Genomic DNA, 24814 nt, shown 5'->3' with positions numbered 1-24814 from the left:
GGAGTCATTTCACCAAAAAAAAAGTCTTGTGTAGAGAACACTTTAATTAGGTAAGAAACATTTTGGTGATCTAATCCATACCCGAACTGGCTGGACCTTTTGTATTCATCAAATGCGTTAGGGCAGGAAAATTGCTCTAGAATTTTTCACCCAATGTACAGATGTGTCCTCATATTTCTAAATTCAATATGCCACACGGGAGATGCATGGCACAAGTTAGCAGACAGGTCCCGTGAAACTCTGCTAGAGTCGGGTGTCTTTTTTGCTGAAAATACACCTTAGTCTGAACGCGATGTGACTAGGACGCAGTAGTAGACTGTGCTGATTCATTTGATGTGTGACACTTATTTGATATGTGTGCACCCAATGCTAGCAGAGTCTCACAGGACCTGGCGTACCAAGAGGGGCTGTTTGGCGTGACAGATGTATGAGGGCAAGCTTTGCATCCCTAGAAGGTACCAGTTTTATTGTGACAAGAACCTGACAATTACGTTACCTGCTATCTTCAAGCATAAGGATCCGATGTAGGACTGCGGCAGTGTGTGACAGGGGCGCTTTGCGGCGCTGCCATCTACAAGATAGCACGCCAATATGCGGGTGCAATGTATGAACTGTCAGTTGCACTGACCTTTCCGACACCTGCAGCTAGCGATTTCGATCTCGCAAGAGTAGCAAGATTTCACACGTGCACTGGAGCCGGCCGAAGGAGAGACACAGCACATCAGCACTAGACTGATGCGCTGTGTGCTCTGTGCCTTAGAGCAGATGTGGTAATTCACCTCAGCGCTGCTGCTTCCTGCTTCATCTTGGTAAAGAGGCGAAGCAGGAAGCGTTATACCTGCATGATATGTGTGGGTATAATACATTCATCCCAGTGTTACATAGTTACATAGTTGATAGCAAAAAGAAGAACATAAACTCTGACAGTTTCTTTTCTCCCTATTGGTATCCGTTATAATTTAATATATACAGTATGTGTGTGTGTATATATATATATATATATATATATACAGTGCTCAAAAAAATAAAGGGAACACTTAAACAACACAATGTAACTCCAAGTCAATCACACTTCTGTGAAATTAAACTGTCCACTTAGGAAGCAACACTGATTGACAATCAATTTCACATGCTGTTGTGCAAATGGAATAGACAACAGGTGGAAATTATAGGCAATTAGCAAGACACCCCCAATAAAGGAGTTGTTCTGCAGGTGGTGACCACGGACCACTTCTCAGCTCCTATGCTTTCTGGCTGATGTTTTGGTCACTTTTGAAAGCTGGCGGTGCTTTCACTCTAGTGGTAGCATGAGACGGAGTCTACAACCCACACAAGTGGCTCAGGTAGTGCAGCTCATCCAGGATGGCACATCAATGCAAGCTGTGGCAAGAAGGTTTGCTGTGTCTGTCAGCGTAGTGTCCAGAGCATGGAGGCGCTACCAGGAGACAGGCCAGTACATCAGGAGACGTGGAGGAGGCCGTAGGAGGGCAACAACCCAGCAGCAGGACCGCTACCTCCGCCTTTGTGCTAGGAAGAACAGGAGGAGCACTGCCAGAGGCCTGCAAAATGACCTCCAGCAAGCCACAAATGTGCATGTGTCTACTCAAACGATCAGAAACAGACTCCATGAGGGTGGTATGAGGGCCCGACGTCCACAGGTGGGGGTTGTGCTTACAGCCCAACACCGTGCAGGACCTTTGGCATTTACCAGAGAACACCAAGATTGGCAAATTCGCCACTGGCGCCCTGTGCTCTTCACAGTTGTAAGCAGGTTCTCACTGAGCACATGTGACAGACGTGACAGAGTCTGGAGACGCCAAGGAGAACGTTCTGCTGCCTACAACATCCTCCAGCATGACCGGTTTGGCAGTGGGTCAGTAATGGCGTGGGGTGGCATTTCTTTGGGGGGCCGCACAGCCCTCCATGTGCTCGCCAGAGGTAGCCTGACTGACATTAGGTACCGAGATGAGCCCTTGTGAGACCATATGCTGGTGCGGTTGGCCCTGGGTTCCTCCTAATGCAAGACAATGCTAGACCTCATGTGGCTGGAGTGTGTCAGCAGTTCCTGCAAGATGAAGGCATTGATGCTATGGACTGGCCCGCCTGTTCCCCAGACCTGAATCCAATTGAGCACATCTGGGACATCATGTCTCGCTCCATCCACCAACGCCACATTGCACCACAGACTGTCCAGGAGTTGGCGGATGCTTTAGTCCAGATCTGGGAGGAGATCCCTCAGGAGACCATCCGCCACCTCATCAGGAGCATGCCCAGGCGTTGTAGGGAGGTCATTCAGGCACGTGGAGGCCACACACACTACTGAGCCTCATTTTGACTTGTTTTAAGGACATTACATCAAAGTTGGATCAACCTGTAGTGTGTTTATCCACTTTAATTTTGAGTGTGACTCCAAACCAGACCTCCATGGGTTAATAAATTTGATTTCCATTGATAATTTTTGTGTGATCTTGTTGTCAGCACATTCAACTATGTAAAGAACAAAGTATTTAATAAGAATATTTCATTCATTCAGATCTAGGATGTGTTATTTTAGTGTTCCCTTTATTTTTTTGAGCAGTATATATATATATATATATATATATATATATATATATAATATGTGTGTGTGTGTGTGTAGTTGTAGACTCTGCACTCCCAGGTAAGTATTTTTGCTTGGTCCAATGCCCTCACGTCTGCATTGCAGCAGTCCACATATCAATCCAGCGATGAAGGTCCCGGACCAGCGATCAGATTACCAGTTGTTGTCCTGATGACCAACTATAAAGTTTGAAACGTTGATAACAATCTTTGCATTGCTGTACTCGTGTCCTGTGTGCCGCACTTTGGAATCTTAAAAATACAGGTGTGAATTCTAAGCTATCATAAAACCTTTTTTCCCCATATTCTGGCTACAATACCACTACTTACAGCCTGTGCAGGGAGGCTAAACCCCCATTTCACTCTATAATTACATTGCTAGGAAGGTTGGGATAAAAAATCTATTCTTATTATATTCATCCTTTATTTATATGGCACCCCAAGTGTTCTGCAACACCTTTCAAGGGCCCTCATTCCAAGTTGTTCGCTCGCTAACTGCTTTTAGCAGCATTGCAAATGCTAGGCCACCGCCCTCTGGGAGTGTATTTTAGCTTAGCAGAATAGCGAACGAAAGATTAGCAGAACTGCTACTAAATATTTTCTTGCAGTTTCTGAGTAGCTCCAGACCTACTCCTAGATTGCGATCAGCTCGCTCCGTTTAGTTCCTGGTTTGACCTCACAAACACGCCGTGCGTTCGGCCAGCCACTCCCCCGTTTCTATAGACACTCCCGCGTTTTTCCCTGACACGCCTGCGTTTTTTTAGCACACTCCCGGAAAACGCTCAGTTACCACCCAGAAACGCCCCTTTCCTGTCAATCACTTATCGATCAGCAGTGCGACTGAAAAATGCCGCACGAACAACAGCAAAACTGCTAAGTTTTTAGTTAAATAACTAAGCGCATGTGCGCTGCGTACCATGTGCATGTGTGATAGGTGGCTAAGCGTACCTGTAGTCTCACGCCTGTCCAGTTGCGGCCTCTCTGGTCGTTCGGTTCTTGCTTGTCGCGACGTCGGACGGAATCTGCGTGGGAAGGCTGCGTAGGACCTGGGCAGAAGGGACGGGGATACCCCAGTATAGTCAACACCCCCCTTTGAAAGGTGAAAGGACCACTACGGTGGGATACAGTAACAAAGATTTATTATAGACAGGGTTAGTCACTGGTCCATGTGACTAAATTCACCTCTTAGTAAAGTTCAGTGCAATTCAATAAGCCACAATACTTTTAGTCACATACTAAAAATATAACATAACATTAATACAAGAGCATTTCAGAATTTCAACACTCAGACGTCTTATACAGCTATTTCATGAGTATGCATGCGTTATACTGACGGGTCACTAGATGGCGCTAGATTGGACATGTTCAGTTTATGCTGCTGACAAAATGTTCCAGCTATATCACTGTCCTACAGGGGGTGCTGTAGAATGAGTTCGCACTGTGCACAGTATTTGTAATCCAACGGGTGGTGCTGTGGAGCAGCTACTTGCCATGTATAGCACCAGTTTCCAATAGAGGGCGCTGTGGAGTAAGTCATATCCCAGTATAGCAATGCTTCAAATAGAGGGCGCTGTGGAGTAAGTCATTTCACAGTCTAGCAATGCTTCAAATAGAGGGCGCTGTGGAGTAAGTCATTTCACATACAGTGGGTCACAGAGCAAATGACCCAATTCTGGCACACACATTGTGCTGCAGCTCAAACAGTCTAGGGATAAGTGTCACTTCGTGTTTTCCTTGCAATTGCAGTGGTAAGGGGAAGCAGAGGGTCTCACACAACCCTATCCCTTAAGGCTCTCTCTGGTACAATGGAAGGCAGCTCCAAATAAATCCCACATGTCCCTCTCCTTGTACATAGGGTCCTGCTGTGATCTGTCCCAAGGGGCTGTGATGTTGCAAGCTGTCAGGGTGACCACTGTTGGTCTGGGTGCCCATATGTGGGGGCTGTCTGGGGTGAAGTAGAGTACCTGCATTATCTGCTGCTGTTGCCAGCTCCTGCCGGTCACTTCTCACTGCTGCTTTTCAGGATGACAGCCGTCTCTCGATGCCCAGACTCTCCCAGCGCAGCGCGCCTCCAGACCTCCGCGTACAGCTCTTCACACCCACACATGACACACTGCCTCCTGTTCCACTGCCATGCTGCTCTCTCTCTCTGCTCACTGCAGTGCAGTTCTCCTTCCTGCTTCGTTCTCTCCCCACACAACACGGCCAATCAGAGCGCTCCCAGCTTCCCGCTCTGCAGGGATCCTGATGGAAAGCCCAGGGTCCTAGTGCTATACATATTCCTCTCCTGGTTGCCATAGTTGCTTAGCAACCAGTGTAAAAAGGATTTTAATCCTCACAGTGCATCTGCAACTGGTTTAACTAGCAGAAGGGATACCCCAAACGCGGGTATCACATGTTCGCCCGCTGAAATTATGCGTGTCCCCACGCATACTGTAATGGATTAAAGTCCTACACCACAGTCTTTGAACTCCCGATACATGCAAATAATTAGATGCCAACAAGTTAAACCTGAACAGTTATACCTTTCTACTTTTACTCTTGTTAAATAGCTAGGGTATGTCCATCCCAGGGACCCCATCCCTCCGCCACAGGACTCCGATCCCTCTGCGGTACGGGTTCTTCAAAGGTGTACATGGGTGGTACTCTATATCACGGCGTGCGATCTGCAACGAGCATGTGGTGCACCTTTATCGCATCTCATTGATCTTCGTATAGCCTGCCGTATCCTGAAGGCGAATTCTTCTCCCGTTATGGTCCTGTACTCACTATCCATTACAGGCTTCTCTTCCGTGGAATGGGCCTCAGCCTTCTCAGCTGCCTGTGGGGTCTCTGCCTGGGGCTTGGGTTCAGACGGTGGCATTGCTGGCTCCGGACTTCTGGATTCCACGGGTTCCACTATCTTTGTCATGGCCATGTGGACCACTGCTTCAGTGTCCCTTTTCTGGTCAGTCGCACCGGCATCTGTTTGCTCGAAATTTGCTGCACGGTAATCTGCGTCTTGCCTTTTTGGGATGTACTCTCGTTTTGGTTGAGGAGAAATCTGAGGCTTTATCACATTTTGAAGGCACTGCTGCACTGTCTCACTCTGACCTTTCACAACCGGTCTCTCGCTTGTGTCCAGCATTTTCCTTTGCTTTGGGACTTCAGGTTCGGGTGGTCGGGGTATCCGTTCAGGTCGAGGAGGATTAGTGTTAGGTCTACCGGTCTCACTATTACAGTCTCTTGGTTCCTCTCTGCTTCCGCTGTCCCAGTAGTCTTGCTGGTAGTAGAGTGGAGGCTTTCTATACCGCGGACAGCGCCAATACCGGTTACGCTCTCTGGCATGTCTGTTGCCTTGCACTGGAACGCCATTAGGACCTGTGACGTTGATGGCCTTAACGCCCCTTTTTCCATTGGTCAATTCAAATTCGACCCATTCCCCGCTTCCTAGGCTTCGGAAGTAATTTAACTGATGGGTCTTCTGAATGCCCGTATAGTGAACATATATGGTTCTCTTAGTGTCTGTTCTCCTTATGAAGCCGTAACCACGCGTTGCACTAAACCACAATACTTGGCCTGTCGTCTTTCTTGTTCTGGTTCTTCGATCATCCCCACCAGATGGTACACCCATCACTCCGACTTGACTCTGCCACACCAGTCTTGGTCCTGCTTTTCTGGGTCGTTCCTCCCATGGTAGATCTATTCTCTCCACTCTTTCGGAGGTCTGTTGACATACAGTGCCTTTCGGAGCATGTAATTGATCGGTCAATCGTCGGCCCGATTCTCTTACTACGTCCCAGCGAGGACGACTCTGCCAATCTTGCTCTTGATGCCATTCTCTGTGTCTATTCCTATCTTGGTCCCTGTCGAGCTCTTCTAATCTCCGGCTCATTTGGGAGAGATTCAATATCATCTCCGTCAGCCTCTGATTGAGCGTTTCCATAGGATCTGGTCCCGGTGGGGCTTGTGCTTGCTGGAGAACCGCTCCCACTTGGGCTAGTCCGTCTGACTTCACGGGCAGTGCGGTTTCTCTGTAGCTGTCATCTTCACTCCACTCTGAAGACGCATCTTTCACGACATTGTTGCTCTGATTTTTCCCAAGGATCTGCAGCACCGTCTCTTTGAATTCAGAGAAGGAGTTCCCTGGTTGCTGTCGTCTCTCCATGCGCATTTGAGAGCGAATCGTCTCTCCTCTTGCCCCTTCTACAAACAGGTCTGTTAACGTTCTATCTATCCCTTCGACTTCTCGTTCATCCAGGGCCCGTATAGCCTTTGCAGCTTCTTGTAGGGCCAGCGCGAAGTCTCGCAGTGATTCGTCAGGTCTTTGTTTTCTCGCATAAAGGCTGCTCTTTAATTCCGCTATGGTCTCGCAGTCGAATATGGTCATCAGCTTCTTAAAGATCCCTTCGACGGTCTTCTTTTCGCTGTCTTCCCATGCTTTCACTTCCCGTAGTGCCGAATCCGTCAATTGACCCATAACGATCTCTATTTTCTGTTCTTTGGTTAGTGAGTACAGGCGGAACATGGAGTACATCTTGTCTTTGAATTCTTTGAACGTACTCGAACCCGGCACTTGTTTTCCTGCAAACGTTGGTAACCATGGTGCTCCAAAATAGTATGGCATAGTCAACGGTGATGCCGCCATGGTGGTCGTGTTTCCTTGTCCGAGTGCCGGTGGTAGCATGGGAGTAGCGGGAACCTGTGGATCCGTCATCTTGCTCGTATCCTGTTCGCGGACGCCAAGTGTGATAGGTGGCTAAGCGTACCTGTAGTCTCACGCCTGTCCAGTTGCGGCCTCTCTGGTCGTTCGGTTCTTGCTTGTCGCGACGTCGGACGGAATCTGCGTGGGAAGGCTGCGTAGGACCTGGGCAGAAGGGACGGGGATACCCCAGTATAGTCAACACCCCCCTTTGAAAGGTGAAAGGACCACTACGGTGGGATACAGTAACAAAGATTTATTATAGACAGGGTTAGTCACTGGTCCATGTGACTAAATTCACCTCTTAGTAAAGTTCAGTGCAATTCAATAAGCCACAATACTTTTAGTCACATACTAAAAATATAACATAACATTAATACAAGAGCATTTCAGAATTTCAACACTCAGACGTCTTATACAGCTATTTCATGAGTATGCATGCGTTATACTGACGGGTCACTAGATGGCGCTAGATTGGACATGTTCAGTTTATGCTGCTGACAAAATGTTCCAGCTATATCACTGTCCTACAGGGGGTGCTGTAGAATGAGTTCGCACTGTGCACAGTATTTGTAATCCAACGGGTGGTGCTGTGGAGCAGCTACTTGCCATGTATAGCACCAGTTTCCAATAGAGGGCGCTGTGGAGTAAGTCATATCCCAGTATAGCAATGCTTCAAATAGAGGGCGCTGTGGAGTAAGTCATTTCACAGTCTAGCAATGCTTCAAATAGAGGGCGCTGTGGAGTAAGTCATTTCACATACAGTGGGTCACAGAGCAAATGACCCAATTCTGGCACACACATTGTGCTGCAGCTCAAACAGTCTAGGGATAAGTGTCACTTCGTGTTTTCCTTGCAATTGCAGTGGTAAGGGGAAGCAGAGGGTCTCACACAACCCTATCCCTTAAGGCTCTCTCTGGTACAATGGAAGGCAGCTCCAAATAAATCCCACATGTCCCTCTCCTTGTACATAGGGTCCTGCTGTGATCTGTCCCAAGGGGCTGTGATGTTGCAAGCTGTCAGGGTGACCACTGTTGGTCTGGGTGCCCATATGTGGGGGCTGTCTGGGGTGAAGTAGAGTACCTGCATTATCTGCTGCTGTTGCCAGCTCCTGCCGGTCACTTCTCACTGCTGCTTTTCAGGATGACAGCCGTCTCTCGATGCCCAGACTCTCCCAGCGCAGCGCGCCTCCAGACCTCCGCGTACAGCTCTTCACACCCACACATGACACACTGCCTCCTGTTCCACTGCCATGCTGCTCTCTCTCTCTGCTCACTGCAGTGCAGTTCTCCTTCCTGCTTCGTTCTCTCCCCACACAACACGGCCAATCAGAGCGCTCCCAGCTTCCCGCTCTGCAGGGATCCTGATGGAAAGCCCAGGGTCCTAGTGCTATACATATTCCTCTCCTGGTTGCCATAGTTGCTTAGCAACCAGTGTAAAAAGGATTTTAATCCTCACAGTGCATCTGCAACTGGTTTAACTAGCAGAAGGGATACCCCAAACGCGGGTATCACACATGCGCATTTAGCAACAAATCGCGACATAGCGAAAATCGGCAACGAGCGAACAACTCGGAATGGCCACCAAAGTACATAAGGAAAAAAAGTGCAAAAAGAAAAAAAAAAAAGTGCTAAAGACTTGCAGCAAAAGCATTACAAAACATGGAACATGGGATACAAGTTATTGCTGCATATACAGTCATAATACCCACAAGAGCATCGCCGGCTGCACCCAAAGGATTGGTGCCATTGCTGGCAGTGGGGAGGAACTGATGGTATAAGTGAGAAAGAGGGCCGGCTCATGAGAGTTCACATTCTAAAGAGGAGGGGCAGTCAGATGATAGACAGGGAGACAGTGAGCAAGGAGAATGAAGCAATGGATTGGGATAAAAACTTGAAGGCTTAGATAAAGAAGTGGGTCTTGAGAGACCGTTTGAAGGTTTGAGAGAGGTGGAGAGCATGATAGGAACAGAGCTCCAGTGGTGGGCAAAATATTGGAGGCAGTAGTGGGAGGAGGTAATCAGTTGGGAGGAAAGGCAGCAGTTGACTGAGTGAAGATGGTTGCTGGGAGTGTGTAGACAAATGAGATCTGAGATGTAGTGGGGAGAAGACTGGGAGAAGGCTTTATAGGTGACTGGGAGGAGCATGAAATGGAATATGAAGAGAAAAGAGGAGCCAGTGTAAGGTCTGGAGGAGATGCAGGAGCAGTATGTTTGGAGAGGAAGATGAGCAGATTCAATGTGGGAGGCAGGATGGCCAGATACGAGAGGTTACAGTAGTCCAGTCTAGAGATGATCAGTGAGTGGATGATTATACTATTTAATGTAAGAAAGCCAACACCACCTGATGCCATATGGAATTCCACAGCATTACAGTAATATAACTTGTTATGTTGGTGAAACCGTCTTTGTTGTATTCTTAAATGATGCACTGTTGTCCTCTGCATGGTCCCTAATGTTCGAAAAGTTGATTAGATTGCTCTTTGTACTGACCTTGGATGTATTTTTAGACATTTCATTTAGAACACCTTTTCTCTTACAAGCCTAGTTCCTGACACTGATACATTTCCCGTTGTTTGCTTTTTGCTAATTAATGTTGAACATTCTGCAGTCTGCAAATAAAGGAGCTCATTGTGCCAATGTTTTCATTGTCTTGTAGCACAGGCTGGCACAGATGCTTTTCTGGGGTCAGCAAGGTGTTACTAAGAACACCAGAGCAGCCATAGAATGGTATGAGCGTGGAGCTCTGGAGAACCAAGAGCCAGTGTTAATGTATGACTATGCTGTCCTGCTATTTAAGGTATGTTGTGTGAGTCTACATTATGTTGCTGTATATGCATGCATATCAACCCTATAAGGAACGCGCCAGCAATACACAAGAACACGCAAAGTGAACACTTGGTGGACATATACACCCAACAAATAGATATGTTACACACTGCCAGTGCACTCTTCCTATCGTTCCATTAACTCAGTATACAATGACAGCTGAGCTGCATTCACACAGCTTAGATCACACGTACCACATGTGTATGATCCCTTACTAAGGATTAGTTAAGTGAAGTAGAAATGTGCAAGATGTACTGCAGCAAACACGTAAAGAATGCAATGCACAAGGTTGAACTTTATATATCTTAAATCAGTGTTCGAAGTAGGAATTTAGAAGTGGGGATATGGAATTTGAATAGAATGGCCAGACATCAGAGGACGCCTCAAGCCCCCTGTAACTTTTAGGATTTTGATAATAAGAAATTAGTTCTCAGGGCCCTGGCAGGTACAGGCCAGTCGCGTAAGAGTCTTCCTTACCTATATGTGGTTTCTTTGCAACGGTGAACATCTGAATGAATTGTTCCTCCCAGGGCAGATGGTGACTTCAGTCAGTAGTTACTATTCACATAGGAGATCACATGGTCCAGAAGACACATGTTTGTGAAGGAATATACTGTAATCAGTGTCAGCATCATATAGCAGAGGTTCAACCTGATAATACATAGTAACAGAAGTTTTGGTGCAGGGCAAAATCTGAAGTTCCCTGTTCAAACCATTTTATATTATTAAACTGTATTTGCCATTGTGGTACCATTTGTACCAGTAATGTTTCTTTAGAATTGGTGCCTTGATGAAGATTACTGTCCCCAAGCCTGTTCCTTCAAATCCTGCCAGTTGTGGGTAATCTCCACCTACTCCCCCCCCCCCCCCCCCCACCCCCTTCCCCTAGTCTTCAGCCTTATCCCTCATTGTGCCTCTTCAGATCTCCTGTGTCTCTTCTGCTGCCTTCTGTCTCTTCAGCCCCCCAGTGATTCTCCAGATCCGGCCTCCTTCTGTCTCTCCAGCTGCAGCCCCCCTTGTCTCTTCAGCTGCAGCCCCCTATTGTCTTTCCAGCCCCCCACTCCTGCTAGCCCACTTCTGTTTCTCCAGCCTTTCAGTGTCTCTCCAGCCCCATGGTCCCTTCACTCCATCATCCTCATTAGCTACTGTACTTACGTTTTTTTGGTACCTAAATGTCCACCTCAGATGGATCATTTCTGCTCCCAAGTCCATACCTCCCTTCCTTCTCTTCCTTCCCCATGTCTCTTGACCTTATCATCTTTCTGTGGTTGTGTTCTGTACATAGGGGGTCATTCCGAGTTGATCGCTAGCTGAAAATGTTCGCTGCGCAGCGATGAAGCAAAAAAAGGCACTTCTGCGCATGCATATGCGGCGCAATGCGCACGCGCGACGTACTTTCACAATGGCCGATGCAGTTTTACACAAGGTCTAGCAAAGCTTTTCAGTCGCACAGCTGGCCGCAGAGTGATTGACATGGAGTGGGCGTTTCTGGGTGTCAACTGACCGTTTTCAGGGAGTGTTCGAAAAAGCACAGGCGTGCCAGGAAAAACGCAGGCATGGTTGGGAGAACGCAGGGCGTGTTTGTGACGTCAAATCTGGAACTGAACAGTCTGAAGTCATCGCAAGCTAGGAGTAGGTCTGGAGCTACTCTGAGACTGCACAATTTTTTTTTTTGTAGCCGCTCTGTGATCCTTTCGTTCGCACTTCTGCTAAGCTAAAATACACTCCCAGAGGGCGGCAGCTTAGCGTTTGCACGACTGCTAAAAACTGCTAGCGAGCTATCAACTCGGAATGACCCCCATACCCCAATGAACTGCTGCCATGGTTACCCATTTTAATAATTATATTTTATTATTTGTTCCCTGTGTATTACATACAGTATATTTGGCTGAATAAAAACATATTGCAATAAAAATGCTCTCTCTATTGTTGTGTTTTAGGGTGATGGTGTTACGAGGAACATGAAACTGGCTTTGGAATTAATGAAGAAATCTGCTGCTAAGGTGACAATATAATAATAAGTGATTAAATATTAACTGGTGTTCAAATCTCGCGCAATGCTTATGGTGAAACTGCAAAAAAAGTTATACCAAGGAATATTCGGGCGCTTGGTGTATGAGATTCTTTACTAAGCTGCAGCTAAAAGTAATACAAAGCAAAGCAGAATGGAGGCTGTGCTCTAATATGTCTAGACAATAGTGGCTCTTAACAGGATTTTTTTTTTTAAAGAATAACAATTTAATAAAAACCACAAAATATATTATGCATATAAGTACCCATGTTAGGCAAGAAATAAAAAATTATTGGGAACATTTTTATTTATTTTTCAACATAGTCCCATTTTAGCTCAATACACTTGGCCCAATGATATTCCAACTCTTTCAAGCCCTCCAAAAAATAGGATTTATCGAACTCTGCGAAATAGGCTTCAGTTTCGGCGATGACTTCCTCCTTCCATGCGAATCTCTTTCCGCAGAGCCATTTTTTCCTGTTTTGAAACAGGAAGAAGTAGCAGGGGGCCAAATCTGGAGAATACGGCGGATGCATCAGCAATTCGTAGCCCAATTCCACCAATTTTGTTGTAGCGACGTGGTACGAGTGTGCCGGCGCATTGTTGTGGTGGAACAGCACTTTTTTCTTTGCCAAGTGGGTCCGTTTTCTCTTCAATGCGTCGTCAAATCTGCCCAATAATTGAGCATAATACTGCCCTGTGATCGTTCTCCCCTTTTCCAAATAGTCGATGAAGATTATGCCTTTCAAATCCCAGAAAACGGTGGCCATGACCTTTCAGGCCGATGGAACCGTCTTCGCCGTCTATGGTGCACGTTAGCCGGGTGAAGTCCACTGTTTTGACTGTTCCGTCATTTCTGGCGTGTAATGATGGATCCATGTTTCATCAACAGTCACAAAACGGCGCAGAAACTCCTTCGGATTGTGCTTAAAACAAGTCCAAACACTGCTTCGAAGTGGTCATTTGATTCCGCTTGTTGTCCACAGTGAGCAAACGCCCATCCTGCCAATAGCTTTGTCATGCCCAAATGTTCATGTAGGATATTCTGCACACGTTCAAATGAGATGCCTACGATCTCAACAATCTCTCTGATCTTCACTCGCCAGTCTGCCAATACGATATCATGGATTTTGTTGACCATTTCATCCGCAGTCACCTCAATTGGGCGACCTGGACGCTGTTCATCGAGGACGGATGTACGACCACGCTTGAATTCATTGAACCAATATCTGATGATTGTTATTGAAGGTGATGAAAGGTCCCCATAAACGGCTTCCAACCGTTCTTTGATTTCCTCACACGTCTTCCCATCCAAAAACAAGAATCTAATCACCGATCGGTACTGCACTTTCTCCATAGTTAGAAAAAACTTAAACTTGCTCACTTCCAACAGCTTCCAAAACAAAAGTACACAATTAATTTATCTGAAATTCTGACAGTCGTTGTTTGACAGATGACACTAAACGATGCTATACAGGTTTGACGTCAGTGGCGCCATCTGTCTTCAAACACGGGTACTTATCAATCACCCCAAAACACTTGGAATAACATGAATTCATGTACTGTATTAAAAAGAGGTATAAATTACCCTAAATATATTGGGTCAGGAAATGTATCAGCGGGACATACCAAAGCTGCAATTACCTCTAACGGTGAATTGACCATTGTAGCAGGGCCGGTTCTTGGCCTTGTGGCGCCCCGGGCAAAGTATAGGGGCATGGCTTCAAATGGGGGCGTGGTCAGTTACGCCCCAATTAGTGCCCCCTGTAGCGCCGCTGAAAGAAAAAATAAAATAAAAAAAGTATACTTACTATTAGGGATGAGCGGGTTCGGTTCCTCGGAATCCGAACCCGCCCGAACTTCATGTTTTTTTACACGGGGCCGAGCGACTCGGATCTTCCCGCCTTGCTCGGTTAACCCGAGCGCGCCCGAACGTCATCATCCCACTGTCGGATTCTCGCGAGGCTCGGATTCTATCGCGAGACTCGGATTCTATATAAGGAGCCGCGCGTCGCCGCCATTTTCACACGTGCATTGAGATTCATAGGGAGAGGACGTGGCTGGCGTCCTCTCCGTTTATAGAGAAGAGAGTGAGACAGTAGAGAGAGACACAGTAGTAATTTTGGGGAGCATTAGGAGGAGTACTAGTTACTTGCTGAAGTGATAGATAGTGTGACTGTATATTATCTGACTTGTGGGGGAGACACTGACAGTGGGGAGCAGTTAGAGTCTGAGAGCAGGACTCAGGAGTACATATAACGTACAGTGCACACTTTTGCTGCCAGAGTGCCACACTGCCATTGTGACCACACTGACCACCAGTATAATATATATTGTGATTGTCTGCTTAGGAGTACTACTTGCAAGTTGCTGATAGTGTGACCAGTGACCTGACCACCAGTCACCACCAGTTTAATATATATATATATATATATATATATATATATATATATATAATTGTATATAATATATATATAATATTGTATACCACCTACCAGTGTTTTTTTTTTTTTCTTTCTTCTTTATACATACTACTATAGTAGCTTACTGTAGCAGTCTGCGGTGCTGCTGAGCTGACTGTGTCCAGCAGGTCCGTCATCAGTCATTACATAATAAATATATATACCTGTCCGGCTGCAGTACTAGTGATATTATATATATATATATATTGATTTCATCTCATTATCATCCAGTCTATATTAGCAGCAGACACAGTACGGTAGTCCACGGCTGTAGCTACCTCTGTGTCGGCAGTCGCTCGTCCATCCATAATTGTATACCACCTACCCGTGTTTTTTTTTTTTTTCATTCTTCTTTATACATACTATTATAGTAGCTTACTGTAGCAGTCTGCGGTGCTGCTGAGCTGACAGTGTCCAGCAGGTCCGTCATCAGTCATTACATAATAAATATATATACTTGTCCGGCTGCAGTACTAGTGATATTATATATATATATATTGATTTCATCTCATTATCATCCAGTCTATATTAGCAGCAGACACAGTACGGTAGTCCACGGCTGTAGCTACCTCTGTGTCGGCAGTCGCTCGTCCATCCATAATTGTATACCACCTACCCGTGGTTTTTTCTTTCTTCTTTATACATACTACTATAGTAGCTTACTGTAGCAGTCTGTGGTGCTGCTGAGCTGACTGTGTCCAGCAGGTCCGTCATCAGTCATTACATAATAAATATATCTACCTGTCCGGCTGCAGTACTAGTGTGATATAATATATATTGATTTCATCTCATTATCATCCAGTCTATATTAGCAGCAGACACAGTACGATAGTCCACGGCTGTAGCTACCTCTGTGTCGGCAGTCGCTCGTCCATCCATAATTGTATACCACCTACCCGTGGTTTTTTTCTTTCTTTCTTCTTTATACATACTACTATAGTAGCTTACTGTAGCAGTCTGCGGTGCTGCTGAGCTGACAGTGTCAAGCAGGTCCGTCATCAGTCATTACATAATAAATATATCTACCTGTCCGGCTGCAGTACTAGTGTGATATAATATATATTGATTTCATCTCATTATCATCCAGTCTATATTAGCAGCAGACACAGTACGGTAGTCCACGGCTGTAGCTACCTCTGTGTCGGCAGTCGCTCGTCCATCCATAATTGTATACCACCTACCCGTGGTTTTTTCTTTCTTCTTTATACATACTACTATAGTAGCTTACTGTAGCAGTCTGTGGTGCTGCTGAGCTGACTGTGTCCAGCAGGTCCGTCATCAGTCATTACATAATAAATATATCTACCTGTCCGGCTGCAGTACTAGTGTGATATAATATATATTGATTTCATCTCATTATCATCCAGTCTATATTAGCAGCAGACACAGTACGATAGTCCACGGCTGTAGCTACCTCTGTGTCGGCAGTCGCTCGTCCATCCATAATTGTATACCACCTACCCGTGGTTTTTTTCTTTCTTTCTTCATTATACATACTACTATAGTAGCTTACTGTAGCAGTCTGCGGTGCTGCTGAGCTGACAGTGTCAAGCAGGTCCGTCATCAGTCATTACATAATAAATATATCTACCTGTCCGGCTGCAGTACTAGTGTGATATAATATATATTGATTTCATCTCATTATCATCCAGTCTATATTAGCAGCAGACACAGTACGGTAGTCCACGGCTGTAGCTACCTCTGTGTCGGCAGTCGCTCGTCCATCCATAATTGTATACCACCTACCCGTGGTTTTTTTTTTCTTTCTTCTTTATACATACTACTATAGTAGCTTACTGTAGCAGTCTGCGGTGCTGCTGAGCTGACAGTGTCCAGCAGGTCCGTCATCAGTCATTACATAATAAATATATCTACCTGTCCGGCTGCAGGACTAGTGATATTATATATATATATATTGATTTCATCTCATTATCATCCAGTCTATATTAGCAGCAGACACAGTACGGTAGTCCACGGCTGTAGCTACCTCTGTGTCGGCAGTCGCTCGTCCATCCATAATTGTATACCACCTACCCGTGTTTTTTTTTTTTCTTTCTTCTTTATACATACTACTATAGTAGCTTACTGTAGCAGTCTGCGGTGCTGCTGAGCTGACAGTGTCCAGCAGGTCCGTCATCAGTCATTACATAATAAATATATATACCTGTCCGGCTGCAGTACTAGTGATATTATATATATATATATATTGATTTCATCTCATTATCATCCAGTCTATATTAGCAGCAGACACAGTACGGTAGTCCACGGCTGTAGCTACCTCTGTGTCGGCAGTCACTCGTCCATCCATAAGTATACTAGTATCCATCCATCTCCATTGTTTACCTGAGGTGCCTTTTAGTTGTGCCTATTAAAATATGGAGAACAAAAATGTTGAGGTTCCAAAATTAGGGAAAGATCAAGATCCACTTCCACCTCGTGCTGAAGCTGCTGCCACTAGTCATGGCCGAGACGATGAAATGCCAGCAACGTCGTCTGCCAAGGCCGATGCCCAATGTCATAGTACAGAGCATGTAAAATCCAAAACACCAAATATCAGTAAAAAAAGGACTCCAAAATCTAAAATAAAATTGTCGGAGGAGAAGCGTAACTTGCCAATATGCCATTTACCACACGGAGTGGCAAGGAACGGCTGAGGCCCTGGCCTATGTTCATGGCTAGTGGTTCAGCTTCACATGAGGATGGAAGCACTCAGCCTCTCGCTAGAAAAATGAAAAGACTCAAGCTGGCAAAAGCACCGCAAAGAACTGTGCGTTCTTCGAAATCCCAAATCCACAAGGAGAGTCCAATTGTGTCGGTTGCGATGCCTGACCTTCCCAACACTGGACGTGAAGAGCATGCGCCTTCCACCATTTGCACGCCCCCTGCAAGTGCTGGAAGGAGCACCCGCAGTCCAGTTCCTGATAGTCAGATTGAAGATGTCAGTGTTGAAGTACACCAGGATGAGGAGGATATGGGTGTTGCTGGCGCTGGGGAGGAAATTGACAAGGAGGATTCTGATGGTGAGGTGGTTTGTTTAAGTCAGGCACCCGGGGAGACACCTGTTGTCCGTGGGAGGAATATGGCCGTTGACATGCCTGCTGAAAATACCAAAAAAATCAGCTCTTCGGTGTGGAAGTATTTCAACAGAAATGCGGACAACATTTGTCAAGCCGTGTGTTGCCTTTGTCAAGCTGTAATAAGTAGGGGTAAGGACGTTAACCACCTCAGAACATCCTCCCTTATACGTCACCTGCAGCGCATTCATAATAAGTCAGTGACAAGTTCAAAAACTTTGGGCGACAGCGGAAGCAGTCCACTGACCAGTAAATCCCTTCCTCTTGTAACCAAGCTCACGCAAACCACCCCACCAACTCCCTCAGTGTCAATTTCCTCCTTCCCCAGGAATGCCAATAGTCCTGCAGGCCATGTCACTGGCAATTCTGACGATTCCTCTCCTGCCTGGGATTCCTCCGATGCATCCTTGCGTGTAATGCCTACTGCTGCTGGCGCTGCTGTTGTTGCTGCTGGGAGTCGATGGTCATCCCAGAGGGGAAATCGTAAGATCACTTTTACTACTTCCACCAAGCAATTGACTGTCCAACAGTCCTTTGCGAGGAAGATGAAATATCACAGCAGTCATCCTGCTGCAAAGCGGATAACTGAGGCCTTGGCATCCTGGGTGGTGAGAAACGTGGTTCCGGTATCCATCATTACTGCAGAGCCAACTAGAGACTTGTTGGAGGTACTGTGTCCCCGGTACCAAATACCATCTAGGTTCCATTTCTCTAGGCAGGCGATACCGAAAATGTACACAGACCTCAGAAAAAGAGTCACCAGTGTCCTAAAAAATGCAGCTGTACCCAATGTCCACTTAACCACGGACATGTGGATAAGTGGAGCAGGGCAGGGTCAGGACTATATGACTGTGACAGCCCACTGGGTAGATGTATGGACTCGCGCCGCAAGAACAGCAGCGGCGGCACCAGTAGCAGCATCTCGCAAACGCCAACTCTTTCCTAGGCAGGCTACGCTTTGTATCACCGGTTTCCAGAATACGCACACAGCTGAAAACCTCTTACGGCAACTGAGGAAGATCATCGCGGAATGGCTTACCCCAATTGGACTCTCCTGTGGATTTGTGGCATCGGACAACGCCAGCAATATTGTGTGTGCATTAAATCTGGGCAAATTCCAGCACGTCCCATGTTTTGCACATACCTTGAATTTGGTGGTGCAGAATTTTTAAAAAAACGACAGGGGCGTGCAAGAGATGCTGTCGGTGGCCAGAAGAATTGCGGGACACTTTCGGCGTACAGGCACCACGTAGAGAAGACTGGAGCAACACCAAAAACGCCTGAACCTGCCCTGCCATCATCTGAAGCAAGAAGTGGTAACGAGGTGGAATTCAACCCTATATATGCTTCAGAGGTTGGAGGAGCAGCAAAAGGCCATTCAAGCCTATACAATTCAGCACGATATAGGAGGTGGAATGCACCTGTCTCAAGCGCAGTGGAGAATGATTTCAACGTTGTGCAAGGTTCTGCTGCCCTTTGAACTTGCCACACGTGAAGTCAGTTCAGACACTGCCAGCCTGAGTCAGGTCATTCCCCTCATCAGGCTTTTGCAGAAGAAGCTGGAGACATTGAAGGAGGAGCTAACACGGAGCGATTCCGCTAGGCATGTGGGACTTGTGGATGGAGCCCTTAATTCGCTTAACAAGGATTCACGGGTGGTCAATCTGTTGAAATCAGAGCACTTCATTTTGGCCACCGTGCTCGATCCTAGATTTAAAACCTACCTTGGATCTCTCTTTCCGGCAGACACAAGTCTGCTGGGGTTCAAAGACCTGCTGGTGAGAAAATTGTCAAGTCAAGCGGAACGCGACCTGTCAACGTCTCCTCCTTCACATTCTCCCGCAACTGGGGGTGCGAGGAAAAGGCTCAGAATTCCGAGCCCACCCGCTGGCGGTGATGCAGGGCAGTCTGGAGCGACTGCTGATGCTGACATCTGGTCCGGACTGAAGGACCTGTCAACGATTACGGACATGTCGTCTACTGTCACTGCATATGATTCTCTCCCCATTGAAAGAATGGTGGAGGATTATATGAGTGACCGCATCCAAGTAGGCACGTCACACAGTCCGTACTTATACTGGCAGGAAAAAGAGGCAATTTGGAGGCCCTTGCACAAACTGGCTTTATTCTACCTAAGTTGCCCTCCCACAAGTGTGTACTCCGAAAGAGTGTTTAGTGCCGCCGCTCACCTTGTCAGCAATCGGCGTACGAGGTTACTTCCAGAAAATGTGGAGAAGATGATGTTCATTAAAATGAATTATAATCAATTCCTCCGTGGAGACATTGACCAGCAGCAATTGCCTCCACAAAGTACACAGGGAGCTGAGATGGTGGATTCCAGTGGGGACGAATTGATAATCTGTGAGGAGGGGGATGTACACGGTGATATATCGGAGGATGATGATGAGGTGGACATCTTGCCTCTGTAGAGCCAGTTTGTGCAAGGAGAGATTAATTGCTTCTTTTTCGGTGGGGGTCCAAACCAACCCGTCATTTCAGTCACAGTCGTGTGGCAGACCCTGTCACTGAAATGATGGGTTGGTTAAAGTGTGCATGTCCTGTTTATACAACATAAGGGTGGGTGGGAGGGCCCAAGGACAATTCCATCTTGCACCTCTTTTTTCTTTAATTTTTCTTTGCGTCATGTGCTGTTTGGGGAGTGTTTTTTGGAAGGGCCATCCTGCGTGACACTGCAGTGCCACTCCTAGATGGGCCAGGTGTTTGTGTCGGCCACTAGGGTCGCTTATCTTACTCACACAGCTACCTCATTGCGCCTCTTTTTTTTCTTTGCGTCATGTGCTGTTTGGGGAGTGTTTTTTGGAAGGGCCATCCTGCGTGACACTGCAGTGCCACTCCTAGATGGGCCAGGTGTTTGTGTCGGCCACTAGGGTCGCTTATCTTACTCACACAGCTACCTCATTGCGCCTCTTTTTTTCTTTGCGTCATGTGCTGTTTGGGGAGTGTTTTTTGGAAGGGCCATCCTGCGTGACACTGCAGTGCCACTCCTAGATGGGCCCGGTGTTTGTGTCGGCCACTAGGGTCGCTTATCTTACTCACACAGCTACCTCATTGCGCCTCTTTTTTTCTTTGCGTCATGTGCTGTTTGGGGAGTGTTTTTTGGAAGGGCCATCCTGCGTGACACTGCAGTGCCACTCCTAGATGGGCCAGGTGTTTGTGTCGGCCACTAGGGTAGCTTATCTTACTCACACAGCTACCTCATTGCGCCTCTTTTTTTCTTTGCGTCATGTGCTGTTTGGGGAGTGTTTTTTGGAAGGGCCATCCTGCGTGACACTGCAGTGCCACTCCTAGATGGGCCCGGTGTTTGTGTCGGCCACTAGGGTCGCTTATCTTACTCACACAGCTACCTCATTGCGCCTCTTTTTTTCTTTGCGTCATGTGCTGTTTGGGGAGTGTTTTTTGGAAGGGCCATCCTGCGTGACACTGCAGTGCCACTCCTAGATGGGCCAGGTGTTTGTGTCGGCCACTAGGGTCGCTTATCTTACTCACACAGCTACCTCATTGCGCCTCTTTTTTTCTTTGCGTCATGTGCTGTTTGGGGAGTGTTTTTTGGAAGGGCCATCCTGCGTGACACTGCAGTGCCACTCCTAGATGGGCCCGGTGTTTGTGTCGGCCACTAGGGTCGCTTATCTTACTCACACAGCTACCTCGGTGCAAATTTTAGGACTAAAAATAATATTGTGAGGTGTGAGGTATTCAGAATAGACTGAAAATGAGTGGAAATTATGGTTTTTGAGGTTAATAATACTTTGGGATCAAAATGACCCCCAAATTCTAAGATTTAAGCTGTTTTTTAGTGTTTTTTTAAAAAAACACCCGAATCCAAAACACACCCGAATCCGACAAAAAAAATTCGGTGAGGTTTTGCCAAAACGCGGTCGAACCCAAAACACGGCCGCGGAACCGAACCCAAAACCAAAACCCGAAAAATTTCAAGTGCACATCTCTACTTACTATCCCCGTTCCTGATCCAGACCGCTGCAGACCTCCTCCGCCGGCGCCGCTCTTCTCCTCTCCTCTCCTCGATCTATGGGAGAGACGTTATTACGTCTCTCCCATAGAACAGCATAGACACTAGAGGTCAATTATGACCCCTAGTGTCTGTGCCACTATGCTGTGTGGTGCGCGACGACGTCATCGCGCACCGCACAGCAAAGGTCCTCTCCATGAAGGGAAACTAGACCGTAGCATCTAGTTTCCCTTCATGGAGAGGACCTTTGCTGTGCGGTGCGCGATGACGTCATCGCGCACCGCACAACAAAGGTCCTCTCCATGAAGGGAAACTAGACGATATGCGTCTGGTTCCCTTCAAAGCGGGGGGCACAGCGGGGCACTGCGGGGGGCACAGTGGCGGATCTTGCCATGGTGCGGCGCCCTCCGGATGGCGCTGGCGCCCTCCGGAAGGTGGCGCCCAGGGCAAAAGTCCTGCTTGCCCATGGCAAGATCCACCACTGCATTGTAGTATGTACTGGACTCTCTCCACACGTAAGAGACTCTTGCTACAATCTTACTTAATACCAAACAAGGGTGGTGGATCTTGCCACGGGCAAGCAGGACGTCGCGTCTGAAGAAGAAAGCGGTCGCAGGACGGACCGCAAAGAAGATTGACAGGACAGAGGCGTGGCTGGACGGATCCGGACCGTTTGGAGCCGTTTTCGGGGAGTGGTGAGTATAAAGCAGGCGTGTCCAGCAGAACGGAGGGCGGAGGAGTGACGTCAAAGCCGGTCCATCATCGCTGGATCCATCACACAGGGTAAGTAACTGCAGGGCTAGTCTAGTTTTGCTTGAAATTTTTTTTGCTTAGCAGGACTGTACAAGCGATCGCAGCCCTGCTAAGCTAAAATACATTCCCCCATAGGCGTGGACTAGTTGATCGCAGCAGCAGCAAAAAGTTGCTACGTGCGATCAACTCGGAATGACCACCAATAGCTTAGGGAATTGTAAACTAAATATTGTGAGTGTAGACTGTCTTCAGGCTAAACGACATCAGTCATTATGTTACTGTATTAGCTTATACAAATACACTGTACCAGATTTACAACTGCTTGGAAGATATCCGCACTGTTCAGGGAAGAAGTCTGACTTGTTGGCATCCTGGAATCCTTATGTTATTAACAGCAAATATCAAACATTAGACTTCCTTGAGGCATTGTAAAATGTTATGCAGTATTTGTTTATTCTAACAATGGCTCTGCCGTACGCCTGTAATTCCCACAGGGACAAGTCGAAGCTCTGAACGGCTTGGGCTGGTATTACCAACATTTCAGGAAAGACTATGTGAGGGCTGTGAAATACTGGACAGAAGCCTATGACAAGGGGAATACAGATGCAGCATTTAATCTCGGAGTAATGTGTCTACACGGCACCTATCCTGGAGAACCTGGAGCCAATGAAGTGAGTATGTTCCCATCTTTTCATATGGCCAACGTCTTACAACAAAACTGCTTGAGATTCAATGGAAAGGAAAATAATCTGTTTCCAAAGTACCGTTTACTGCCTTATGCTGAATGCATGGCCAATTTATGGACCATGGGGGTTATTCCGAGTTGTTCGCTCGCTAGCTGCTTTTAGCAGCATTGCACACGCTAAGCCGCCGCCCCCTGGGAGTGTATCTTAGCATAGCAGAATTGCAAACGAAAGATTAGCTAATTTTCTCGTAACGATTACCCCGCAGTTTCTGAGTAGCTCCATACCTACTCTGCCATTGCGACCAGCTCAGTCCTTTTCGTTCCTGGTTTGACGTCACAAACACACCCAGCGTTCGCCCAGCCACTCCCCCGTTTCTCCAGACACTCCCGCGTTTTTCCCTGAAACGCCTGCGTTTTTCCGCACACTCCCAGAAAACGGCCAGTTTCCGCCCAGAAACACCCACTTCCTGTCAATCACACTACGATCAGCAGAACGATGAAAAAACTTTGTTACGCCGTGAGTAAAATACCTAACTTTTTTGCTAATTTACTTGGCGCAGGCGCGCTGCGTACATTGCGCATGCGCAGTTTGCGACTAATCGCTCCGTAGCGAAAAAAAATAACGAGCGAACAACTCGGAATGACCCCCCTTATTCAGAGTTGTTAGCAAACCCAAAAAAAAACCTGATTGTCAAAACCATGTGCACTGCAGGTGGGGCAGATATAACATGTGCAGAGAGTTAGATTTGGGTAGGTTATAATGGCCCTCATTCCGAGTTGATCGCTCGCAAGGCGAATTTAGCAGAGTTGCTCACGCTAAGCCTACGCCTACTGGGAGTGTATCTTAGCTTCTTAAAATTGCGACCGATGTATTCGCAATATTGCGATTACAAACTACTTAGCAGTTTCAGAGTAGCTTCAGACTTACTCGGCATCTGCGTTCAGTTCAGTGCTTGTCGTTCCTGGTTTGACGTCATAAACACACCCAGCGTTCGCCCAGACACTCCCCCGTTTCTCCGGCCACTCCTGCGTTTTTTCCGGAAACGGTAGCGTTTTTATCCACACGCCCCGAAAACGCTGTGTTTCCGCCCAGTAACACCCATTTCCTGTCAATCACACTACGTTCGCCAGAGCGAAGAAAAAGCCGTGAGTAAAAATACTATCTTCATTGTAAAATTACTTGGCGCAGTCGCAGTGCGAATATTGCGCATGCGTACTAAGCGGAATTTCACTGCGATGCGAAGAAAATTACAGAGCGAACGACTCGGAATGAGGGCCATTGTTTCTGTGCAGGGTAAATACTGGCTGCTTTATTTTTACACTGCAATTTAGATTTTAGTTTAAACACACCCCATTCAAATCTAACTCTCTCTGCACATGTTATATCTGCCCCCCCACCTGCAGAGCAGCATGGTTTTGCCCATTAGTATGCTTGTTTGGTTTGCTAACAAACCTGAATAACCCTCTATATTAGCAAGTTTGTATAAGCAGTAGTGATAATCACAACAAATACTAGGGGGTCTGGGACTCCAGGTCGACAACAAAAAGGTCGACACACCTTAGGTCGACGCCAATTGGTCGACACGCCTTAGGTCGACATGGACAAAGGTCGACATGAACAAAAGGTCGACAGGAACAAGGTCGACATGGAAAAAGATCGACATGAGTTTTTTATGTTTTTTTGGTGTCGTTTTCTTCGTAGAGTGACCGGGAACCCCAATTAGTGCACCGCGTC

At 46.8% G+C, this 24814-nt stretch overlaps 1 protein-coding gene across 2 annotated transcripts in view; it reads left to right on the top strand.

Moving 5' to 3' along the window:
* SEL1L3 (SEL1L family member 3) overlaps nt 1-24814 on the top strand; it is a 169572-nt gene that overhangs the window by 70821 nt on the left and 73937 nt on the right. For both annotated transcript variants that reach the window (XM_063922085.1, XM_063922077.1), the window contains 3 exons: nt 9937-10077; nt 12047-12109; nt 22889-23065. In XM_063922085.1, the coding sequence (XP_063778155.1) occupies nt 9937-10077; nt 12047-12109; nt 22889-23065 (381 nt within the window). The remainder of the gene's footprint in view (nt 1-9936; nt 10078-12046; nt 12110-22888; nt 23066-24814) is intronic.

Source organism: Pseudophryne corroboree, chromosome 1 (genome assembly GCF_028390025.1).
Source record: "Pseudophryne corroboree isolate aPseCor3 chromosome 1, aPseCor3.hap2, whole genome shotgun sequence".
Taxonomy (NCBI): Eukaryota; Metazoa; Chordata; class Amphibia; order Anura; family Myobatrachidae; genus Pseudophryne; species Pseudophryne corroboree.
The sequence above is the reverse complement of the archived record's forward strand: the minus strand, read 5'-3'. Positions and strand labels throughout refer to the sequence as shown.